The 11954-nt window shown below is 31.9% G+C and overlaps 3 protein-coding genes across 3 annotated transcripts; all 3 read left to right on the top strand.

The window, feature by feature from the left end:
• The first annotated feature begins 1318 nt into the window (after positions 1-1318).
• LOC136780957 (SEC14 domain and spectrin repeat-containing protein 1-like) lies at positions 1319-3952 on the top strand. Its single transcript, XM_066739577.1, has 4 exons — positions 1319-1452; positions 2933-3151; positions 3472-3664; positions 3827-3952. Exons 2-4 carry the CDS (start codon positions 2970-2972, stop codon positions 3950-3952), a joined length of 501 nt encoding a protein of 166 aa, XP_066595674.1. The 5' UTR covers positions 1319-1452; positions 2933-2969.
• A 113-nt stretch (positions 3953-4065) lies between these two features.
• Positions 4066-6815, top strand: LOC136780956 (SEC14 domain and spectrin repeat-containing protein 1-like). The gene is made up of 9 exons (XM_066739576.1): positions 4066-4195; positions 4316-4416; positions 4503-4712; positions 4915-5100; positions 5276-5390; positions 5459-5700; positions 5834-5956; positions 6244-6435; positions 6588-6815. The coding sequence occupies exons 1-9, from the start codon at positions 4066-4068 to the stop codon at positions 6813-6815; spliced, it is 1527 nt and encodes a 508-aa protein (XP_066595673.1).
• Positions 6816-7292: 477 nt separating this feature from the next.
• On the top strand, positions 7293-11462 carry LOC136781007 (uncharacterized). The gene is made up of 7 exons (XM_066739660.1): positions 7293-7319; positions 9028-9410; positions 9804-10105; positions 10368-10561; positions 10629-10791; positions 10879-11277; positions 11352-11462. The coding sequence occupies exons 2-7, from the start codon at positions 9029-9031 to the stop codon at positions 11412-11414; spliced, it is 1503 nt and encodes a 500-aa protein (XP_066595757.1). The 5' UTR covers positions 7293-7319; position 9028; the 3' UTR covers positions 11415-11462.
• Positions 11463-11954: the final 492 nt, after the last annotated feature.

Genomic DNA, 11954 nt, shown 5'->3' with positions numbered 1-11954 from the left:
ATTTAAAGAGCTCCTCAGCAGTTTTTTAACGACAAGAAACTGCTTTAATTGGATGAGAAATTAATCACAATTAAGACTACGTTTATATTTTAATACAAATGAATATGTTACGTAAAGTAGAATTATCGCAAATCTTATTCCACAATTATTAAAAACGAACAATTGTAACACTTTTTAAGACACTGCACTTCTTTTTAATTTGTTTGTGTTTCAGTTGCATGAGCTGGGAGAGATATCACGCATGTAAATTCATATATTCGCGGTAGATTTTCTCTCGAAGGCGCTTTAGCTCGAAGAAGGACGAAGTGAATAAGAGTCGAAGAGAGGACTAGAGACGGAGTTATAAGTTGACTGTGTAAAAATTGAAGATGTGGGAAGAAGAGAGATGGAGAGTGAGTGAATAAGGAATAGAGAGAGAGAGAAAGAAATGTGTATGAGAGGTAAAGTGAAGGGAAATAATAAGAGAAAAAGAGAGAGGAAGAGAGAAAAGGAAATGTATACGAAGAGGAGTAAAGTGAAGGGAGATAAAAAGAGAAAAGAGGGAGGCAGAGAGAGGGGGAGAAAGAGAGAAGTGGTTTAAGAGGGAAAAGTGGAGTGAGAGGAAAGGAGAGGGGATAAGGAAGGCGAGAGAGGTACCACGGTATAATCGGTGCCAGAGTACCGTTGGACCTGAATGGACCAGAGGTAGCTTTCGGTTTTCCTGCAGCATCCGCGCCGGACAGTCGATCCCGGTACAATTGCACCGAGCTCTTGCTCCTTCTGCATCGTTTCCGCTTGTATAATTCGCCAAAGTCTACCCTACTGGATTCTTTCGTTAGGCATAATTTCCTATCCTCTCTTGTTGGTATGCCAGATTTATTCAGTGTAGTTTGTTCGTAAATTCAGTAAACTTTATATCAGCTTCAACTAAATTTTTATTCAACCTGTTTTCCCTCTTTGAGTTTTCACCTCCTATTTCTGATTATTCGTTTCAAAAGACTTTTCTACAAATTTATGTATTTTTATTCATTATATTCTTTATTTTTTAATTTTTATTTGACGTTGATTTTTCTAATTTAATTGTAATACACTTTTTGAAAAATTAATTTATTCACATTTATCAATATTCTTTTCTTTCTCTTAAGTTTTTCTAGTGTTTTATAATGTTAACTTTTAGTTACGTTTATAATTAGCAGTGGATTAAAATTATTCATCTATCACAAAAGTTTCTTCAGTTTCAACACGCATCCTGTGAAGAGTGAATACATTATTATTAATGGTGCCTTAGATTGAAAGTACCAATCGATTGAAATCTTGTCGAAAACCAGTTTAACGTTCGGTCTAGCGGATCATGAATGAAATATTCTTCAGGAGTGTAAACTATAAACAAGCTTGGGACTATTTATTGGTATCACATATTCATTGACCGAAACACCTGTTAAAACATTTTGCCTTCAGAATTCTGAAAAATTGGTGAGTTTGGATCACGAGGAATTTTTTAAGAGAAACCGGAAGTTGGAGTTTAAAAAGGGTCGATAAAAGTTTGAACGAAGTTGATTAGTTTTACTGGGGACCTTCCAAGACACGAAGAAGGGGAAAGAGCGACAGTATGCATTTGGGTGGATCAGGCTGACCACGTACATGGGTCAGGTGTATCTGACAGTGTAACAGCTGCTTATCCTGGTGTGTTTCCGGTGAACTTATAAGGCACACACGAGCTCGATTCAAATGTATTATAAACAAATCAATTAAAATACTGTACTAAATTTTATAATCATATGATAGTGTTTATTAAAAATTTTTTTCTAATTAGAGGCCTTTGTGAAATGAATCTAGGTGTAATATGTGATCAACCGTGTAAGTTTGAATGAATTTAATTGACAACGTATATAGGTCAAGTTTACTGATAACTAAAGATTTTATAAAAAAAAAAAATAGTCGAATACCAAAAGCTCTAATAAATTTTAAAGTTACATGTCAGTGTTAATTGAGGATTCCTCTTATTAGGGACCTTCGTTGAGTAAAGGGATAGTGGAAGTGTGACTGCTTGTATGTAATTAAACAATTTTTTTTATTCGGATACATAGATCAGATGTGTGTGTATACTGATAATCAATTAATTTATAATTAAATCAATTGGATATACCTAAAGGTCCTAAAAAATATATATTTATATATGCCAGTGTTAATTAAAGAAGTATTGCATTAGGAATTATATTAATCTAAGGCGGATGAGGGGGGGGGGGGGGAGATTAACGTGTGTAGTAAGGTGAATCTACCTGATCGCGTACATAAATCAGGTGTACTTGTCAAAATAAGAGTCGTGAGTTCGAATGAACTTGTAAGTATAAGCCAAAAAACGAGAACTATCCAAGATTTTATAAATAAATCAATCAAAAAGCTTTAAACAATGATTTAATCACAATACCAGTTTTAATTGAAGATTCTTCGTGAAATTTTTGAAGCTCGATAATTTTCGACACACTTAAAAGCATATCGTGCTTCTTTAGAAAGTCATCTTTGGATACGATATCATTTAATGTACTTGGTTGTGTGCGTTTTCACGCAGACTCCGCTAGATTGATATAAGGCACACCTAGTTTTCAACCAGACGTAATGAGAGGCGTTGAACTCTCGCTCGCCAACCCGGTAAATTCCTACTACTTTGTTTTCATTTTAAGCATGAAAACAAAGATTAAATTAATATACGGTGAAATAAATGTTTAATACTTTTAAGAGAAAATTTTAAAGATATCTTTTATCTCTGGTAGAAGTAATTAATAATAAATAGTAATTATATTTGAACACTTTAATTACAAAATTATATAATTTTAAATGATATACTTTTCCTACAAATTAGTCGCTAATTAAAATTAATATAACGTATTATTTTTGTGTTATAAAATTGATATTTTACATATAATTATAGTAATTATTGTTATGGTTCTTTTAGAGTGCACAAAAAATGCGAACGTGAGAACATATCAGAGATGCCTATGAAGGGTCTACAACCACATGTCCTAGAGGCATTAGAATCGGAGCTTGCCTACATTCCTGGAGGTAGAGATTTGGAAGGGCGACCCTTGATTATCGTTAATGTACCTGCTGAACTTCAGCCTAATACGAAGACCAGGCTGGAATGTCTTATCGAATATTTTTTACATATTTTCAGGTAATTCTTTCTGCATTGTTTTTTTGCACAAATGGATGAGCTTCTCAGATATAATTTTCTATGTATGGCATAAATTGTTGGTGTTTATATTGTGGAATTAATGCTGCCTGTAATGTAGAACGATGGCCTAAATCAGTAGTTATCATTATGAAACTTTCTGAAATTCCACAGCCTATTCATAGATCAAGTCACCGTTCTTTCTGTAGCATATATTTTAACAAATATAAATGCACGTGCTTAAATTCCTTTTCAAAGGATTTGATCAAATTTAGTCAATTTTTGATTGATTGATAACGTAGTACAAATTTGTGATTAAACAGCGATGAAACTAAACAAAGAGGACTTGGCCTAATTGTGGATGCACGCCGTGGAGCATGGCGAGTGGCAAGATCCTGTTTGAGATTGGCAACAACACTTATGGGATCACGTGCAGCATTGGTAATTGTAGTGAGACCTGATGGATTTTGGGATAAACGTGTCGATAATTGCACCAAGTCCCATAAAGATGGCGAGGTAAAACTTGTATATTTCAGTGTTTTGTGTTACTTAAAATTATAAGAAGTTAATCCTATACAAATGCAGATATCAACATATTGATGTATAAAATATTCATTATTTTTTAACCAAATATTTTTAGATATGTAAGATTTAATATAATAATAATATTTGTTTTAGCCTACTTATGTTACGCTGGAAAGATTATCATCTTACATAGATTTTGCCCAACTACCATATGAGTTGGAAGGCAATAAATCATATGATCATGCAGAATGGATTAAAACAAGAGTGGTATTAGCTTAAGTTTATTTTTATATTATGACTTATAATATATTATAAACTCAATGATCGAGGGATGGTAAATTTTGCAGAGAGTGGATGATTATTGCAAGGATATGTCAGAATTAATATCAAAAATGACTGATCTGCAACAAAATTTGGAGACTTTGAGTGAAATTCGTACCAGGCAATCAGAAAATCAATTAGAAATTTACTGGGAGACTGGAATGGATTTGTCTGCTAGTGCTCAACGTATTATTAATTCAGGTAGTTTTTTTAATATTACAAATAAAATATGTTAGCTAATATAAAGAATTATACGTCACTGATGATTTAAATAAATTTGCTTTACTACTTAATTTTTACTAAACGAGTAACAAATTGTAGGTAGAAGTCTAGCAAATTTATTGTGTGGAGAAACAGCACAAGATTTAATTGATACAGTCCAGTGTATTCACGAGCTGCTTGATATTGTACAAATCAAACAGGTAAAGATTTTTAGCTTTTTTTCTATAAAGTGCAGCATAAGTGATTTCATTATTCATGGTCATCTTAATATAAAATAATGTTTCAGTTGGATATAGAAAATGCCTGGTTGCGAATGGAGCAGTGTTTAGATATTGCAAAAACAATAGGTACATTGGAAGAAGGAGTTGCTGAAGTTACTAATTGGATTTTGGGACCAGCTGACACTATGCTAAATTCTTCCTATCAAGTTGGTTTTGATGTGTCTTCCTCAGAGGAATTAAGAAGAGATCACGAAAAACTGGAACTTGAATGCAGGGTAAATATAAAAGTTATCTCTGTAAAAAATTTTAGAAAATTACTATGAAATCTAGTCCATATTTTTGTAGTTCATTCTACAATCACTTAATATAATAACATCGTACATGTGCTTACAATTTAAAGATTTTTTTCATAAAATAACGTTTCACCGTTATTTAAAATGATAAAATTCTTCTACATATTTCATACATTTTTTGTAGGAAACTTATGGTCGTTACGCTGAATTGCTTCATAAAATCGACAGTATTCCAAGTAGTCGTTTACCCGAAGATCTAAAATCTCAAAGAGATTTTATGGATTTTGTGTGCCGTAGTTTCGCATCCAGACTAGAGAGGAGAAGAAATATTCTTATTACATCGCAAAGATTTTTTAGGCTGGTTTCAGAAGTAAGTCGCCATATCCTATTCAACTCTTATGTTAACAAATATATTTAACACTGTCCAAAAAAGCCATTAGCTCTGAAATAAGATTACTCCCCAAAAGTAAATTATTTTTAATAAGATAATTAAACTTTATCACAGAAAATATTAAATGTACGAAATAAAATTGTTAAATTTTCAGTATTTTGACAAGACTAGTGAAGTATTCGATAAATTAGTGATGAGTAATAGAACTCATGATTTTTCCCAAGCTAGTGCTAAGCTTTTGAAGTTAGAAGAAAGTCAGGCTATTTTAGGTGAGGAATAAAAATATCTTTAATACCTTATCTATAAAAGCTGATGTCGAATTTATATCATTATTCAGAGAAATTAGAAAAGGAGCTTGTTAAAGAGGGAGAAAAACTATCCGATATACTTTCTATGCCTGTCAAGGATGCTTTGGGCCGAGATGTACAAGTCGATTACCAGGAAGATATAATAAATGTCAGAGATATCCTAGATGCAACTCATGCTAGAAAAAATATTTTTAACGATAGTGTGAAGCTGCAAAAAGTTACCCTACAGCAAATAAACTTAATTAATACCTACGAAAATGATGCTGAGCAGGTTTTAATTTTTCTACTAATTACACCTAAAATTATAACAAATAAATAGTACAGTTATATATAATCAATTTAAAATTCTACGAGATTTAATTGTCAATTAAAAAAGCTAAACCCTATTTTTTCAATCATTTTAGGCTGCTAAATGGCTTAATGATTTGTTTGACGTATTAATGGAAAAGCATGCCGAAGTAGGATGCAATGCAAATGAAATGCAATTACAAAAAGATGAGCATCAATCTTTCCAAGAAACAGCAAAGGTAATAAAAATATTTATGTGTGATTTTAATTGCATTATTATAAACTCACATAATGAAAAGTAGATGTATCCACAAAAATGTTCCTTGTGACAATTATATAATCTTATCATTAAAATATAGGCACATACACACAACACCCAGTTTTATGGTCAAAACATTTAATCTTTGTAACATTCAATTTCTTTGTTAATTATTCAATATAACCTATTTGCATTTAATAAATAATAGTATATTAATTAACTTTCCATATTTGATAAATCGTTTTTAATCATGAAATATTTATGCAGGGGACTTACGACTACGGCTGTCAATTGATAAATGGAGCTAGGGTGTTAAGAATGTCCTGCAGATTGTCCTTGGAAAAAAGCGTAAATCTTTCTGCAAAATTACGTCAAGTATGGAAACAAATCAGAACTGTTGGCCAAGAACAACTAACTCGATTAAGAATCTGCGCAATTTTTTATCGTAACGTTGAAGATGTATGTATGAAAGATTATTTGTTGGCCAAAAGTTAATTTCTATTTTACGTATAAAAATAATTTTGTTCTATTTTTAAGGGATAAAATTGTATTAATTTTTGTTCTTTCTAATTTATTTATTTTCTTAATTACCTTAAATTATATATTCACAGCATTGCTCCAGATTGAATGAACTGATCTCAATGGTGGAATCCTTGAAAACCGTAACAGAAGCAGAAGGCTTTACTTTTGAGTCGAAGACAAGGGCTGAAATTCGAGAAATCCTTGGAAATCGAGAGAAACTTTTAATGGAAGTTGGACGCATGGTTAGATTGGGAAGACTTTTGAGGTCGAGATTGAAAGAACCTTTAATCCAACAACGGCAAGTACGGCATTATTAAAAAGCACACTGTCTAAAATTACACAAAATATCTTTTTTTACTACAATTATTTCTATGCAATACTCAATTTATATCTAATTAACTTATTAAACTTCTTATCAAACAGTATAATTAAAATTGATCATAACATACTTTTCTACTCCAAATTGAGCAATGTAAAATCGTGAAATGTTAAATTTTAATTAAATAATATTCATATTATGCTGGACTGTTAAATATTAATTTGGGTATGAAAAAATTATATTATTAAAATTGGAAATATAATAAAAATGAACTTGGATGTTAAAATAAAAAGACGCTGTCTTTGGTAGTAAACTTGAAATTCTGGCGTGGAGTTTGTACGTATTCTTAAATTGGGAGGTCTGGAGTATATGATGAATTTAAATGGAACAGAAGTGGGTGAAACTCGTGAGAGGGGTGATGTACTCAAAGAGCAGTGTTCTTGTGCATACGTCAGTCTATGACTGGGCACTGGCGGGTCGCCGTACTTTAAAATTGGTGCACGTAAGTCTAACTGATCAAAATACATATGCCACGTAGAGGGTTCTTCGTTCAACAAATGAATATCAATTAGGAATAGTTACGAACAAAGAATGATTTGACTCAAAATTTCCTAACAATGTGTGTGATTGTTCTAACTCTTTAATCATTTATAAATTTTATATATTATGCTAGTTATGACTGATTCGTGATCTTCGTTTATCGTTATTGTTACTGTTATTATTATTATTACCTCATTAACAGTGCAAAATTCGTTTACGTGCATCAACTGTTTTATAAAATTGTGAAAAATAAAACTTAGATTTCGAATGTTAATCGTGGTGAATTTGATAAAATTCAAAATTTATTGGGTGCAACAATTTGCTGATAATTTGTTTATTTTATATGCTTTTCTTTTTTAACTTTCATTCACATACGTGTCCCTGGCACTATATTCCACTTGGCCGTGCTTCATTCGGTGTGTTCCGGTATTCTTGTGTTCTATTTTCCAACTAACATTAAGGGGAATTTTTGTATTTATCTATGTATTTATTATACAATTTTGGGAAATCTTTACAACAATTTTTGTATTTATCATATTTCTTCAGTTCAAAATTCATTTACACAACGAAATTAGTATCTATTAGTTTTTACTGATATTTATAATCTGAAGTAGTGTGGATACCATAATTTTTAGATAACTTTCATAAATTTTCTTATAAAAAATAATTTATTTCTGTGTTAAAAACTTTCACCTTTTTTCTAATAAATTTAAAATTATTTTCTGTCATTTTGCATGTTGGTTATTCACTTTCTAATATTGTAGTATTATAAGTTCTACCTTATGCCAATATTTTCAAATATTTTTGTAAAGTTTATTCAACTATTTTCGAATAATCAATTGGTAGGTTATCGCGTATACAATAGAGATATTAGTAAATCGGGGTATTTTGTCGAGTCGTTGGATTCAGTTTCACCGAAATTAGAACTTTGTCCCACTTTGGAGGAAGACATCTGGTTCGTGAAAGCCAAGCCTCAGAATGTTATTATCCCTTATGTAATTCCGGAGTTTTGACAGTTTCCAATGAAAATGCTACTACTGGCACCAATTTCATCGATTCCATAAAATCCAATAATATCATGATTTAAGAAAATTTAGGTTTAAATTTATAAATACTTTTAATTGCCTATGTATAATTTAACCGGCTACAATAAAATAGGAATATAATAAGGATTGATTCTTTAGTTTATTGTTTACTTTATTTTAATTAAAAAATTGCTATTTTATAGCAATCTATTCTATACAATTAACACATGGATATCAGAATTATTTATAGAGGATTTTAATGGTGTTTGAACTAAAATTCGACGTAATCCAATTTCATTCTTTATTTGTAGTGCAGTATAGCTGCAGTTGAAATTGATATACTACATATAGCAGTAATAAAGAAAATGTAAATTGTGAAAAAAGACATCAGCATTTTAGTAATAATTGTAGATAACCCAGTTTTCACGTAAATATCATTGATTCTAATATAATTTAATAGTTCGCTCCGAAAAGAAATTGCCTACCTCATTTAATTTGCAAAATGAATCAAACAGTGAGCTACTCTCTATTACATGATCCTAAACTATATTTTTTCAACAAACAAAAATAATTTTGTATAACGAATAAATTTTTGGAATATATATTGTTTATAAGTTCTATCTGAAGTGGTTTTTGTTTGTACAGAATGTACGAGAACGAGGAGGATGGGAGCGGAGCTGGCAAAGGGAGCAATTTAACAGCGATCGAGGCGATTTCCGCTCGATTAGCGGAAGTGACGAGGCTCGCCGAGCGCTTGGATGCTAAATTGTGCGAGGCCGGTGCACGAACTCGGCCAGTGCCCATGTCCAGTTCCTCGCAAACCACAAATTCCACCATTTTCAGTTCTTCGCAAAATTCTAGCTCCATTGGTTCAATTTCTTCTCAAACTACAAGCTACGCAACCAGTTCCACGAACACTTACTCTACTTCTACCACCGCCCCATCAGCTTTAATGGCGGCACTTCCGGTATCTACATGCGTCCCAGCAATCTCAACCACGAACCAAACCGAATCAACGACCGCTATTGGTAAAAAAATAAACGTTTCTATTTTTATTCCAAAATAAAGATTTTATCTTTACGTATGATACTTTTAATGCTATAAATCGGATTAATCCACCTCCTGATATACGAACACGATAATGTAGCAAGAGAAGCAAAATAAAGGATAAAGGGTGGAGTGATAGTTATATGATTTGAGATGGCAATTTAAGATGATGCCATTTGTTTGACCTTAAATGTCATTTCAAGGTCACGCGAAAGTCATTTTAGAATTTTTAAATGGAATCTAATGTTTATTGCACATTATTTTATCTTATCTCAAGAGCTATTCGAAACTCTATGCTACATAAGCTTGCAGCTTCGTCCAGTTATTTACTTGATATATCAATTTCAATTTGCAATTTGTATATGTATGCATAGCTGGACCCACCAAAATGGCGACTGAAGTTTCTGCAGACTCAGGCGACTCTGCATCGAAGTCTTCCAGTCCACCCCCCCTTCCACCTCCTCAACTACCCCTTCAAAGTCCTGAAATGTGTGTTGGTGTTGGGTTATCGTCGACTTTGGACTCTCCGCTTCCTCCACTGTGTTTTGCAGAGGATGAAACAGTGGGGAGAGAATCTGACTTCGCATCACAAGGCCACTACGAAGCTATTTCGAGTGACACCGAATTTCCACCGCCACCGGAAGAAGCAGAGATGGAAAAACACGCTCAATTTCAAGTAATACCTAAATTCATCAATTCGTATCTTCGAATATTCTAAAATTTAGCTCCCTTTTTTATCTGTGTTATTATGATTCAAAGTTTTTCGTTGAAAAAATCTTAGTAAATTTACAGTTTTCTCAAAACAAAAATTAAGAACAGTGTCAGGTTTAAAATAATTTTAAATGTCCCAATTTTGTTGTAATTTTTTGTTACGTAGTTTATTTGTTAAATAATAATTTTCTTGAGACGGGAATATTTTATTTTGTTGATTTTAATAGGAAACCAAAAAACAAATGGGGGATGAAAGCAACGCTGAGGATTCGGCTATCGAAGGCTACGTTACAGCTACGGAATGTTCGACAACTCCTACAGGTCGATCAAGAAGCGATTCTTTAGTATTATCCCCAGAAATCGACAATATCCCAGAGTTTGCATTCACGCCGGAAACGCATTTTCAATACAATAATAACAGGTGCGTAGTTTTTTTTTAAATTTTCAACATTTACTGTTTATCATCAACGTTTCTTTATTATTCATAGATTTGGAACCGACGAAAAAATAAATATTGGGACCAATGAGAAAATAGAGATATCAGACAACTTGGAGACAAATAAAACTAAACTATCAGATACCAAATCTGATGAAGTGAATTTAAATGGACTAGTAGCTGATAAATTTGTTTTATATGAAAAGGCTACAGACGTAAGTTGAAGATAGTTATTACGAATAAAAATGATAGCTCTTTAATAATAATTATTGTTAAATTGATGATTAAATTTTCCAATGCAGGAAAGTACACGAAAAGTGGTAAAAGAAGTTACTGAAACAACAACAGTTCGGATTTCCTATGACACTAGGTATGGTGTGGCCTCTCACAAGGTGATATCAAATGTTCAAGAAGAACATGGGCAACACGTGGACTATCACGAGATGCAGGACGCGGAATATCATGTAGCAATGAATGATACTGTCCAGAATGAAACAAACAAGCAATTGGAAACTTTTGAGAATATTCCAACTAGAAACATATTGGATCTAGAGAGATATTCACCAATTATGCCAGATGTTAAGGAAATGTCTCTTTTTAAATGTGAATATGCGAAACGTGAAGATAGGGGAATTGGAATTTCACCACTTAAAACTGACAGGAATGGAAATCTTGAAGAGTTTTTCGAAGAATCTAGAAAGGTGAGTCTGGAGGATTCGTGCGATGACGAGAAGAATGAAAATTGCAGTTGCAACGATGTTTCTGCTTGTTGCAGCCAATCTGTGGTTTCTTGCCATTCGAAGTTTGTCGAAGTCACCACAGCATCTTTGGCAAATGAAAATCGTTATGGCTTACCATTACCTAATCTCACTTAGCTTTACAATAGTATTACAATGAAAAAAATAATCTTTGGATTTAAAATAATCTTTATTTGAGTATTCATGATTTTAAATATTTACTTGATATTACAATAAATTTTAATTAAAGGAATTAAAATTGGTCTGATTCAAATAAACTTTTATTTAATGTAATATGTTTAATATCAAAACCAAGTAACTTTTTTAATTATTAATATTTAAATAATGATTTATTTTAATTAAATGAATATTTTTTCTAAATTTATACAAAATGTCCGTCAATTAAAATGCTCTTGAACATAGACATATGAAGATGTGTATCTCCATAATTGTACATATAGATATGAAATGTTTACATTATATCTTTTCGAAGTCTCTTATTATTTGCATTAAAAGAGGTATTCTGTAAGTTTTCATATCTTTAATAATTACGGAGATAATGATAAAGGCTTTCTTTTGTGTATTCTTCAAGACGTTTGAAGTGATAGGTTCTATAACATTGTAATACAGTTTTTTGTGTT

The sequence above is a fragment of the Prorops nasuta genome, unplaced genomic scaffold, assembly GCF_024137725.1.
Source record: "Prorops nasuta isolate Cenicafe-Biocafe unplaced genomic scaffold, Cenicafe_Pnas_1.2 PNAS00021, whole genome shotgun sequence".
Taxonomy (NCBI): Eukaryota; Metazoa; Arthropoda; class Insecta; order Hymenoptera; family Bethylidae; genus Prorops; species Prorops nasuta.
This window is presented reverse-complemented; position numbering and strand designations above follow the sequence as displayed.

Coding starts and splice junctions, on each gene's coding strand:
- LOC136780957 (XM_066739577.1), top strand. CDS start 2,970: ATGCCTATGAAGGGTCTACAACCACATGTCCTAGAGGCATTAGAATCG. Junction 3,152..3,471: donor TATTTTTTACATATTTTCAG/GTAATTCTTTCT, acceptor GTGATTAAACAG/CGATGAAACTAAACAAAGAG. Junction 3,665..3,826: donor AGTCCCATAAAGATGGCGAG/GTAAAACTTGTA, acceptor TATTTGTTTTAG/CCTACTTATGTTACGCTGGA.
- LOC136780956 (XM_066739576.1), top strand. CDS start 4,066: ATGACTGATCTGCAACAAAATTTGGAGACTTTGAGTGAAATTCGTACC. Junction 4,417..4,502: donor ATATTGTACAAATCAAACAG/GTAAAGATTTTT, acceptor ATAATGTTTCAG/TTGGATATAGAAAATGCCTG. Junction 5,101..5,275: donor TTTTTAGGCTGGTTTCAGAA/GTAAGTCGCCAT, acceptor TTAAATTTTCAG/TATTTTGACAAGACTAGTGA.
- LOC136781007 (XM_066739660.1), top strand. CDS start 9,029: ATGTACGAGAACGAGGAGGATGGGAGCGGAGCTGGCAAAGGGAGCAAT. Junction 9,411..9,803: donor CGAATCAACGACCGCTATTG/GTAAAAAAATAA, acceptor ATGTATGCATAG/CTGGACCCACCAAAATGGCG. Junction 10,562..10,628: donor TTTCAATACAATAATAACAG/GTGCGTAGTTTT, acceptor TATTATTCATAG/ATTTGGAACCGACGAAAAAA.